The sequence below is a fragment of the Nomascus leucogenys genome, chromosome 8, assembly GCF_006542625.1.
Source record: "Nomascus leucogenys isolate Asia chromosome 8, Asia_NLE_v1, whole genome shotgun sequence".
Taxonomy (NCBI): domain Eukaryota; kingdom Metazoa; phylum Chordata; class Mammalia; order Primates; family Hylobatidae; genus Nomascus; species Nomascus leucogenys.
The window spans coordinates 61,718,031-61,730,144 of NC_044388.1; the positions used below are offsets into that span (position 1 = coordinate 61,718,031).

At 48.5% G+C, this 12,114-nt stretch overlaps 2 protein-coding genes across 15 annotated transcripts in view; one reads left to right on the plus strand and one right to left on the minus strand.

Annotated features, from left to right (window-relative positions):
* The window catches only part of PHACTR1 (phosphatase and actin regulator 1), a 581,376-nt gene extending 577,422 nt beyond the window's left edge, over positions 1–3,954 (plus strand). For all 14 annotated transcript variants that reach the window (XM_030817298.1, XM_012509150.2, XM_030817300.1 and 11 more), the window contains one exon: positions 580–3,954. In XM_030817298.1, coding sequence (XP_030673158.1) covers positions 580–595 — 16 coding nt within the window. In that variant the 3' untranslated portion in view covers positions 596–3,954. The remainder of the gene's footprint in view (positions 1–579) is intronic.
* The window catches only part of LOC100580823 (TBC1 domain family member 7), a 65,101-nt gene that overhangs the window by 21,053 nt on the left and 31,934 nt on the right, over positions 1–12,114 (minus strand). The window lies entirely within an intron of this gene.

Below are 12,114 nucleotides of genomic sequence, written 5' to 3' on the forward strand. Positions count from 1 at the left end.
CAGACTACCAACGACCCCAAGGTGGGTTTTTGTGAAAACTTAAGGAGGAAAGATTGTTGCCAGTTTGCAACCAGTCAGGAGAGGCCAAACCTGAACAAAATACCAAGTCCACGCAGGACTTCCAAAGTGGACCACTTCTGTTATTCCCTGACATTCTCCCTGACAGTCCAGCATCGTGATGATATTTGGGGAAACTGAGGCATGGAGTGATTAAGAGGATAAGGTTTCATTGCTAGTTAGCAACAGAGCCATTGATTTAATTCTGACTTTCTTTTGGGGGGAACGTTTACAGAAATAGGATATAGCAAGTATTTAGTCTAGAGACTCAGAGACACAGATTGGGTTCTGCACCTTGCTGCTGGATCCAGGCTGATGGCAGGAGGTGGAGGCCACCAGGGCTGCCCCAGATAAAACTTTCAAAACCAGGTGTGTGTTCAGTGGCACTCCTGTGGGGATGACGGTGGGAAGCTCGCACCTCCCTCTCACGGTCAAGAACCTCCCTGAGGATGGGAGATTGGACTGTTGAATCCTGCACCTTTGGCAGCCCCTTGGTCTTGATGTAATTATTTGTTTCCTTAGGTTTCACCGACCTTAACAGTCGAATTCCTCTTGAGTGCTATGCTGTCTTCAAAACATAAATTTATAAGAACCATAAGTGCTGGTATTTATTCACTTCCCCATTACTATGTAAATCTTCTGAACTGCCTTTTTTTAAAAAAGAAGAAGAAAAATCAAGGAAACACAATCAGGATTTTATGTGTGAAAACGCAAAAGTGATGGCTTGGCGGTCCGAGCTGCTGGTCCCACTTCTAACACCAAAATGCATCCCAACCCCCGGCAGTGCCAAGGGCACCGGCAGGGCCCTGACTGAAGACTTTCTGGCAGGTGGAATGGTCCTTGTCCTCTCCAGCCAGGCCCAGCAGGCACTGCCTTCATGAAATCTCCAGCAAACCTCTTCCTCACAAGTGTCTGTCACCTGAGTCCAAAGAAAGCTGAAGGGGTAGGTTTGTTTTGGGGGGTACTGTGCAAAGCTAATGATCTGGTTGGACTTCTACACTTGGCCAAATATACTGGCTCCAGACATGACATTTGGTTTGGGGCCCTTTGAAGTTGATGCCAGGAAGGAGGGAACACTTCTCAGTTGCCCCTGGCTTTTCCCTCCCTGCAGCCACCACGCACACAGTGAACAAAAGGGAAGGGCCCATTTCTGGGGGAGTCTGGCTGCCTCTTGGCTATGAAGGCTGGCACTGAGCACCCATCCTGCCCCCTCTGCCTGAGCTGAGCTGCCTTTCAGGAAGCTCTGGTTTAGAAGGGGAAAGTTGTCATATGCTCAGTTCAAATAATCAACCCATCTGTGTTCAGAGAGTCCAGTGTCATGAGTGACCCACGCACACACACAGCCACTGCTAAGGTACTCCTGTGCTGTTTATAAGTCTGAGTGGGAGGACCCTATTGAACCCTGTGGGGTCAGAAACTGCTTGGCTGACATTTATTTTCTCTGTGTGCCTCGAAGCCGGTGATTATATGGCTTGGGAGTTCCTAGCTTCTGTGTATAGGACCAGTGCATGCAGGCCAGAAACCATTCCTGTAGGACTGGCTTTCCAGACACTGAGGGACTTGGAACCACTCCATGGCCTTCTCTTTTTTCTCTTTTTTTTTTTGCACTGAAGAGTTTCTGTGGAGGAGCCCCAGAGTTGGGCATGTGCCAGAATCAGGCCAACACCAGCCACACCTGCCCACAGTGCCCCTTCCTGCTCCAGTTGATCCAGAGAGCTCCTCCCTTTCCCTCATGATGCCGGGGAGCTTGATTGTGGGTTTGTCTCTGACTGGGACATCCAGGATAGGGTGTGCAATGAGGCCAGGACCCTCCTAAACCCTAACAAGCATCCTAACGAGGCCCATCGCAGCTTTCGTTTTCCTTCCTCACAGAGCTCGCAGGCCCTCCGTCGCAGAGCTCGCTCACCTTCTGGAGTGACTCCATCGTTAGCCCAGTCTTTCTAGGTGGTGGCACACTCTCCACCACACATGCCATTTAGAAAGATGCCAGCTTGGCCTTTCCAAAAAGTTAACCAGTCTCCCCACCACGAACCCTGTGGGAGCAGGTTACTCGTAGGATGCACACCCGTCACCGAGGCCATTGCATTTTTTTGCAGGCATGAACGGCTCCTATGTAGGCACTAACCCAGGAGCCGGATAACTGCTGGGGAGAGTTCAGGGCAGCTCTTTGGGCGGTGCCTCCAGCTGCAGCTTTGCCTTGCCACCTGGAGCCAGCACGCCTCTGCCCGACCCAAGGAGGATGCCATCACTAGATCCTTTTTTTTTTTTAAACTCTTGAATCTGAATAGTTCCTGCTGTGGGGAGAGGTATTGTTCAGGGAAAATGTGACCGGGATTTTAGTGTGGCTGTAAACACAGTCTTCCCGAAAGGCTTACTGACGTCTGAATGTGCAAATGGTATGACGAAAGATGTAGGGTTCTTTCGTTGAATTTCTCTACGGCGGGCGGGCGGGCACGTGTTCCAGGTGGAGGTGCCTGCCGGCCAGGCTTTGAGTCTGAACTTCCTCTAACTGCAGCTGGGCTCCTGGCATACGCGGTGCCCTGGCATGATGGTCCTCCCTGGCCAGGAGGAGTCCTAAGGAAATTCATTCTATTGACCGGACTCCTCCCGTGATAGGCCCATGGCTTCTCTGCTGGCCTTAGTTCTTGGCCCTTCAGATTCCCTGGGGATATAAGGCCCAAGCGGATCTCCCTGCAGCCAGCCAGCAAACAGCCCAGGGTTTCCGCCCAAAGTGCCCTCATGTTGCAGTCCACTTTGTGCATGGAGATATTGAACACAATTTCCACTGCTCTTCCTGCAGGGCCTCTTTTCCAGCAGTCACTTGTTCACACTGAGGGGTGCACCTCCCCTGCCATTGACAGGTCCTGCACCTTCAGAATGGGCTATTTCAAGCCCGTTTTAAGTGGCTCTTACACAGGCTCAGCAACCTCTGTGGCCTGCAGGATGGGCCTTCTGCTGTCTCTTTCCTTTCTTAAAACCTTAAGGTCTTTCTAGAGACCTATTCAATTTTTTTTTTTTTTTTTGCTACAATGTCATGACAACTGCAGCAATCTGTGTTACTTTCCAAGATGACAATTTGACATTAATTAAGGGAAAAATAAAAAGGTGAGCTAGATGACTTAAAATGCATCTCTTTTTTGAAAAAGCTGCAGCTGGCAAGTCAAAGTTTTATTTTATGTGTGTAAATTCCCAGTTGAGCATTTTTTCATTTGGATTAGTGTGAGAGGAAAAATGTGAAATGTCTCAAATCAAATGCTTCCTTCTAAAGATTAAACATTGCCCGACCCTGCCCCCTGCCCCAATCAATGACAGAAGAGACCGCCATCAGCCAACTAGCTTTTTTTAAATGGCTGATATATTCATCTCCAAAGGCCCTCAAAGCCCTGTAAAACTTTTAAAACTTTAGCCTTTATGTCAGATTAGAGAAACCAAACAACGTGACGGTAAATGTGATGAAAAGCTCTGAGTTTATTTTTCTCCCGCTTATGAACATGTATTTTTATTTGCTGAATGAAAATCGTGGTGTGTTGCTTCGATGAATGGAATTTCAGGCTCTCCCTGTGCACAGCCGGTGGGCAAAGGTCACCTTAAATGACTTTTTCCTCCCTGTCTGTTAATTCCCAGACCGGTTGCATTTTCCAATTGCTTCCTGGGTGTCTGTACATAGTTTGTCTTTGTATAGGAGTGAGTGTGGTGACCGTCAATCCCCTAATCTCCCAGGTTCTAATTTAACAGATGATGGCTGTATGAGGAAAATGATGTAAATAGAGAATACAAATTAAACTGGATCTCTGTGGCCTAGGTTTTGTACATACAGAAACTGCATGGTATTTAAATTATTGTTTGTCTCTGATGATGTATGCAGTTTCTTTAAAAACAAACAAACCAAAAAAAAGTTTAAAAAAAAAAAAAAAAATTCTTGACTCTTGCGTGTTTTGTTATCAACCAGCAGCAGAAACCACCAAAAATGCTTTGACTGGGAAAGGGAGGTTGCAGGAATGGAGGTTGCAGGAATGGGAGAGGTCAGCTCATCTGCAAACTACATAGTGGGAGTCAGTGGACATACAGGACAACCGCGTGTCTCTGGTATTACTGGGAGAAGGAAGTATTGTAGCAGATACATTAACTTTCTAGAAGACTTTTGTGTACTAGGATTTTTTTCCTCAACTTTTTTTTGTTTTGTTTTGTTTTTTGAGACTGAGTCTTGCTCCATCGCCAGGCTGGAGTGCAGTGGTGCCATCTTGGCTCACTGCAACCTCCGCCTCCCAGGTTCAAGAGATTCTCCTGCCTCAGCCTCCCAAGTAGCTGGTATTACAGGCACGCGCCACCATGCCTGGCTAATTTTTGTATTTTTAGTAGAGATGGGGTTTCACCATGTTTGCCAGGATGGTCTTGATCTTGACCTCGTTATCCGCCCACCTCAGCCTCCCAAAGTGCTGAGATTACAGGTGTGAGCCACCGTGCCTGGCCTCTATGTCCATTCTTGAGAAGCCTGAGTATTTGATCTATAAAGCAAAGAACTTCATTGCATAACCTTCTGGTTACTAACCTGTCGCTTTGAAGGCTTTCAGCGGAAGCAGAAGCTCTGCATTTTAGGTGGGGGACGTTGCTGGGTAGCATATCCTTGGTCCAGCAGTGTAGAAAGGCTGTTCTGGGAAAGCGCAACCTTGCACCGTGCTGCTCAAACCACCTTGCCGAGGAATCACCTGGGGGTTTTGTTAACATGCAAGTACTGAGTCAGTAGGTCTGGATGGGGCCTGGGAGTCTGCATTTCTAATAAGCTCTCAGGGCCTGCTGATGCTGCTGGTCCAGGAATCCCACTTCTGAGTCCCAAAGGCTGGGAGAAGAATCCCCAAAGGGAGCCACCTCTCCTTTGCCTGACATCTCTGAGTGCCCCCATGTACTGCTCATATCTTTTTGCTGGGAAGCAGCAGTGAAGCCCTCCTGGATGTTCAGGTCCTGCAGTGTTTGCATTGGAGTATCTGTGCCCAGAGCTCTCACCTGTGCAGCCAGGGGGCCCCTGGAGCAGCAATGGCTGTGACAGAAGGGGCAAGTAGTTTACAAAAAGGTTTTCATATTTCAAAAATCCATCAGTTTCTCTTTCTTTCTGTCCTTGCCTCCCTTGCAGAGCTTTTTTTTTTGAGACAGAGTCTTGCTCTGTCTCCCAGGCTGGAGTGCCATGGAATGATCTCAGCTCACTGCAACCTCTGCCTCCTGGGTTCAAACGATTCTCCTGCCTCAGCCTCTTGAGAGCTGAGATTACAGGTGCCCACCACCATGCCTGGCTAATTTTTGTATTTTAGTAGAGAGAGGGTTTCACCATGTTGGTCAGGCCAGTCTCGAACTCCTGACCTCATGATCTGCCCGCCTCGGTCTCCCAACGTGCTGGGATTACAGGCATGAGCCACTGCGCCCGGCCACTCTCTGACTTTTGATAAATTAATCTGAGAACTTGATTGCAAGTTTTAGGGCAGTGAAAGGACTAGAAAGAAACAGCTTCGATAAAACTCCTAGCAGACTGCCTGGCAAGAGGGAAGGAAACTGGCCATAATTCTGCTACGGAGGGAGCCCTTTCCCAAGGAAACAAAGGTTGTGGCTACACATTCTCTGCAGGAAGGGGCAGCCTGGTGTGTCTATCGCATCTGTTTATCTGGGCCTCAATTTCCTCATATAGAAAACAGAGACAGTGAATTAGATGTTCCTAATATTCTTTGGAGCATCAACTTGTCCATGATTTGGGAATACTGAAATTTTTAAATCATTCAACTTAGTCGTTAGGAAAGAGTTAACTTTAAAGCAAGTCCTGCTGAGGCCTGTCTCTCTAACAGTTTAGATTCCTCTCCTTCAGGTCACCACAAATCTGCCATCTGTCCCTGCGGTCCCTCCCTGCCATGCACTGCCCTCCTGGAGAGCTGGGTGGCCCTGGGACCTACCCTCCCAAGTGCCCTCATGGGCCTCATCCCGAAGCCACCATCAATCAGGTTATCTGACATCCTTCTGCCTCTCCCTGCCCTTGGGCAAAACACCCTGGAGTGCTCTTGGGTCTTGACGGGTGATGTCTACGACACAGTGCGTTGTCCCCTACAGCATCGCAGGCTTGAGGGTGCTCTATGGATGTAGCTACTTAACCTGTTAAGCCAAAGGACACGTTTGACTTGGGAAACGCTCCCTGGCTCACTCTCTACAGGTCCTAAGTGATCTCCTCCACGGGTGTGGCTTCAGATGACTCCCTGTCTATGGCTGTAGCTCAGATCTGTCCCAAGCCCCTGGCCCAGGTTTTCTAAAAAGCAGCAGGGAATCGTGGAGTGTCCTGCAACTTGGATGGAGCTAGAGGCCATTATTCTAAGTGAAGCAACACAGGAGTGGAAAACCAAGTATCGTATGTTCTCACTCATAAGTGGGAGCTAAGCTATGAGGACACAAAGGCCTAAAAATGATATAGTGGACTTTGGGGACTCAGAAGGGGGAGGGTGGGAGGAGGGTAGGAATGAAAAATTATACATTAGGTACAATGTACACTACTTGGGTGATGGGAGCACTAACGTCTCAGAATAAACTACTATATACTTTATCCATGTAACAAAAAGTCACTTGTGGGGCCGCACACAGTGGCTCACACCTGTAATCCCAACACTTTGGGAGGCTGAGGCAGGTGGCTCACCTGAGGTCAGGAGTTCGAGACCAGCTTCGCCAACATGGTGAAACCCCATCGCTACTAAAAATACAAAAAATTAGCTGTGTGTGGTGGTGGGTACCTGTAATCCCAGCTACTTGGGAGGCTGAGGCAGGAGAATCACTTGAACCCAGGAGGGAGAGGTTACAGTGAGCTGAGATCGTGCCATTGCACTCCAGCCTAGGCAACAAGAGCGAAACTCTGTCTACAAAAAATAAAAAATAAAAAGCCACTTGTACCCCAAAAGCTACTGAAACATAAATAAATAATAAAATAAAATACAGATATACTAATTTTTGAAAAAGGTTCTCCCACCTGGATGACGGCAGCCATGGTCTTTCTGCCTGTGGCCTCAGCATCCAGTCCTGCCACCAGAGTCATCTCTCCAAACTCAGATGGACTCACCCCACCCTCCCTCTTGGTACCTGCAGTGGCCCCCACTGTCTTACCCATCAAGCCCCACTCTGCAGTGTGGCATCCGTAGTGACAATGTGGCCCCTGCTCACTTCCGCCAGCCTCACCTCCTGTCCCTGCTACATCACCCTGCTCAGGCTTCCCGAGCAGACCCTTCTAGTGTGTGTGATCTGGGAGTCCTGTGAGGGATGCTATTGATGTGGCCATGTTGTGGTGACCACTTCAGGGACAACCAGGGTTTAACATGGGCCCTCGGGCACTGAGCAACTAAGCTTCCCTGAAAGGAGTCCAAGAGAGGTCTCACGTAGGCAACCTTGGAACTCAATGAGAAGCATACAAAAAAAAAAAATAAGTATGAACAAATAGCTGTCTCCTCTGACACCTGGCAGGTGGCGGCCCTGATTTCTAACTCTGGCTGGCTGGTCACTTGATTCCTACCAACAGCACCGCTAACAGCTCCCACACAGTAAACACTTATCGTACCCCAGGCACTGTTAGGCCATCTTCTTGCACCATTTTCCTTAACCCTTACGACGCCTTGGTCACCGATGAGGAAACTCAGGTCCCCAAACAACAACGTGGGCAAAGTCACATAGATGGTAAGTGGCGAAGGAGCTTCCAAACCCAGGTCTGCCTGACTTTAAGGCAATGCTCTTAACCTCCTTGCTACGCCGACGTGTCGTGGCTTTCCCTCTACCTTCTTGAGTTCACACTTCCTCAGCATCCATCCAGTTATCCCATTTGCCTGTCTTGAGCGATTACATAGTTTTCTGACACCGAGGATCACAGACGGAAAGATCATGGACTGCCTCCAAGCCCCGGCTCCCAGCTCCTCCCTCTCGCCTCTCATGCACAACTTTGTCTGTGGTTAAGCTGAGTCTCCCCCTTCCCCACTCTGTGGGAACCTCCCACAAGCATTTGACAGTCAGCCAACATTTATGACTTCCTGCAAGGGAAGCAGAAGTCACGAATGAGGCACTCGTACAGTGTGGGTCCTACCTAGAGCTGTTGCAAAGGCAGGAAGAGAAGGGCATGCTACCTAATGAGAGGCAAGAACACCAGACACTTCATCGTGTGTGTGTCCAGTCCCTTACCTAGAAGCTATTTTCTGGGGGAAAAAAGGGTTCTGCTCCTAATCAAATAATGCTCTCCACATTTCATAATAGGGAGCCATGATCATCCACTATTTCCATGGGCAACACTGCAGAGGAAGGCAAAGGGCTCTCATTAATTAAACTAATGAATTCATCTGCAGAGACAGGAAGAGTAAACCACACAAACAGAACTGACTAATTCTTCTTCCATTAAGATGCATCTACTCTGAGCCAGAATTCCAGAACTCATTCCCTTCCTCATCCATGATGAAGACATTGCCATCTCATGTGGTCACAAAGGCTTGGTGTTTCCTATGTGGAGATACCATTGCTGTTCTACCTTTAATTAAAAAAAAAAAAAAAAAAAAAAACGAAAAACAGAAATGGCAGAGGGAGGGAGGAAAATGCTGTCTCTTCCTTAATCACCAACCTGGAGTGGTCACTGACATCTTGTCCAGTGTGGCAGGGGGGTCCCTGGGGTCCATGGTCCTGGGGTCCATTCAGAGCCCCCACCCAGAAGAGGACAAGCCAGTCTCCAGCTACACAGGTAAAAAAAACACTTCACCCATGGATTGAACTTCTTATCTCAGACAGTCCTGACCAGGGACGGAATCAGAGTAAAGGCTTTGGTCTCACGCAGCAACCCTGTGGCCAGTCCCCGCAGTGCGGCAGGCCTGCCACTGTGCCGACCGAGGCTGTCATGCATGAAGCACATCTGGGGCTTTATGGCTCAACACCTGAGCCTCCTGGAAGGCCTTGGCCGCCTCACCGAAGCCCCAGCGTACTGGCTCTGCAAGGCCCTGGGGTTAAAATAGCAAAAATGCCATCTGGCAAGAGACTGGCTTTGTTCAGACTGTGTGCTGCTTTGTTGCTGGGGTGGTGGGGACATTTTCCAAGCCACCATTAGAATGTGAGCTGTCACCTGGGTGAGCCCCACTCCCCCATGCCCCCAGCCCACTCGTCAGCATCCACGCAATCATAGCAGGAGCCCCTGTGGCAGCTGAGCCACCTTGGGTTTTCCTCAATTCCATCTCACTGACTTGGTGATGACAGCCCCAAAGCAGGCAGGACAAACCCCTTCTTTCTTCCTAGAAAAGTACCTGAAATAACACACTCATTTTTAGACTCCAGGAGTTGGTGCTGAGGAAGGGTCCTTGGGGCTGGGACATGGAGAACAGCCACCAGTCATTGTAGACCCTTTTGTCCTGGCTGCCTTTCCCCTCTATTGGCACATGTTCCTTTTCCATCAACACATTTAGTTACAATTATTTTTTTAAAATAAGAAGACCAGAAAGAGCACACAGGGCTGACTGCCTTTTACAGGACAAAACATGAACAGGGAAATTTAACTTGTGTGTAACATGCGCACCCAGACAGACCTTATTTCAATCATATCCAATTTTAAAATCCAGGAACTGGCCACAGTAAGGAAAGGAAGGCATGTTTCTGGCTGTCCAGCAGCTGGGCAGAAAAACGGAGACCCACTGGGCCAGTGAGAGGCTCCAATTGAGCCATCCTAGTTCAGGTCTCCCTAGCGACCCCACTCTGTGTGGGGAGGTAAGTACATCTCTTCATATTTTTAGTTCACTGTAAAGACATGGTTTTTGCCCTCCAGGAATCAGCTATCTACGCATGAGCGGAAACCCTGCAGGTGCCGAACTTAACTGATTGGAGTGGGGAGGAGGGGAAGGACAAAGAATGATGGCTTCAGGTTTGGAGAGTAGTTGATTTGGACAGCAGAGGTGTGCACAGTTCTGCTGTGGTTTCAATCTTACTATAGGCCCCAGTCAATAGGACAGCACAAACGCTCTTTGTTGACTGGACATTCGGCTGGCTCAGAGCAAGCAGCTGGGGTAGAGTCACTTAGATTTCAGCAGCAAAGCTGTGCGGGGAGGCAAGATGTTACCTGGGCTGCCTCCCGGGCCTCAGCATCACGCCTAGGAGCTGGTGGAGGAAGATGCCAAGGCAGGTTTCTCGAGCCCAGTGGAAAGCTTCTTGTGCTGCCCCCAGCTCCCTCCCAACAAAACCAAAGGCCATTCATGCTAAAAGGGTCACTTAGTCCAATCCTTCTGGTCACAACAGAGGAAGGTGCTCTGCTGCTCTCAGCACACCAAGGGGTGACACCCCTAAAGAAAGCACTAGAAGGTGGGGTGCAGTGGCTCACACCTGTAATCTCAGCATTTTGGGAGGCCGAGGTGGGTGAATCTCTTGGGCCCAGGAGTTCGAGACCAGCCTGGGCAACATGATGAAACCCCATCTCTACAAAAAATGCAAAAAACTAGCTGGGCATGTGTCTGTAGTCCCAGCTACCGGCTACCAGGGAAGCTGAGGTGAGAGGATCACCTGAGCCCAGGAGCTCAAGGCTGCAGTGAGCTGTGATTATACCATGCACTCCAGCCTGGGTGACACAGTGAGACCCTATCTCAAAAAAAAATTTTTTAAAGCAAGCAAGGACTAGAAGCTGCACTGCTGCCAGCACCCAAGCTTCACCCCACGAGGCCCCTCCCTGCTGCATTAGCACTGGCCACTGCATCACATCCCCACACCATCATCCTGAGATACCCCTGCCCTCAGCACCAGCGGAATGAGTTTTGCACCCCAGCACTGTGCTGGTCACTTTCATCTCTCATCCCCGTTTTACAGATGAAGGGGCTGAGGCCAAGAAAAAACAGTCACACAGTTAGGAAATAGCAGAGATGAGCAAAGAACTCTCAATCCAGTTCCCTTGACCCTACACCACTAGTGAATCCCAGAAAGGGCAGTCAGAAAGATGATAGTTTTAGACATAGATTTAAACCCATATCTGCCTTGCTAAACTGCATCTGCTCTGGTGGTGTCAGTTAGCATTAGGTCCAACAGTCTTCACATAACCAAAAACTCAAATGATAGTGACTGAAACAAATTGGGATTTTTTAAAATGTAAAGGCAGTCTGGAATGAAGCAGAAAAGAGCTTGTGTGGTAGTGACACCATCAATGTGTAGCTCTATTTTTCGGCCCCACCATCCTTATCATGTGGCTTCCATTCTTGATGTTGCCTCACATTCCAAGATAGCTGCTGAAGCTCCCGCCATTATGTATGTGTTCCAGGCAGAAAGTAAGAGGAAATACCAGGAAGAGGAAATTTACCTGCCAGCTGAATAAATTCTCTTTAAAAACCTTTTCTGGAAGTCCTACCTAATGACTTTACCTTCCATCTTATTGGCCATTCCTTTCAGCATGAGGGCCTGGGGAATAAGGTTATGTTAACACACTCCTGCCTCAAATAAAATTGGGGTGTTGTCAGTAAGGAAGAGAGAGGATGAAGAATGAGTAGACAACTATAAGGTAGTTGGTAGTTGGTGAGCTGCCACAGAGCTGTCCTTGGTAATGAGCTGATTTGTAATAAGGTTAGAGTGACACCACTTCCTAGCACAGAAAGGGAACAATTTGTGGAAAACATTCACATTTCAGTACTGAGATTTTATTCCAAATTTGACAAACTATTCCATTGTTTTATAAACTTTAGCAATAGCTTAGAAACGAGGTCAGACTAGTTTAAAAATGAGAAAAAGGCACAGGCTAGTGGCATATTTCTTTCTTTTGCAATCAGCATTAAACCTTTCATCATTAGGTGAAATCTGCATTGCCTGGGCCGTTGCTACTAACTGTGGTCCCCTGGACAAGCAGCATCAGCATCGTCACGGAACTTGTTAGAAATGGAGAAAGCCAGGCCCACCCCAGACCTACAGACAGAATCTGCAGTTCACCAAGACCCCAGGGGCTCCCAAGGCACATTCAAGTTTGAGAAGCCCTGTTCCAATGCAATGCCCTAAAGAGTCTGCAATGGGCCTCCACTCTCCTAAAAACCTCTTCTCAGGAAGCAGTGTGCTCTAGGA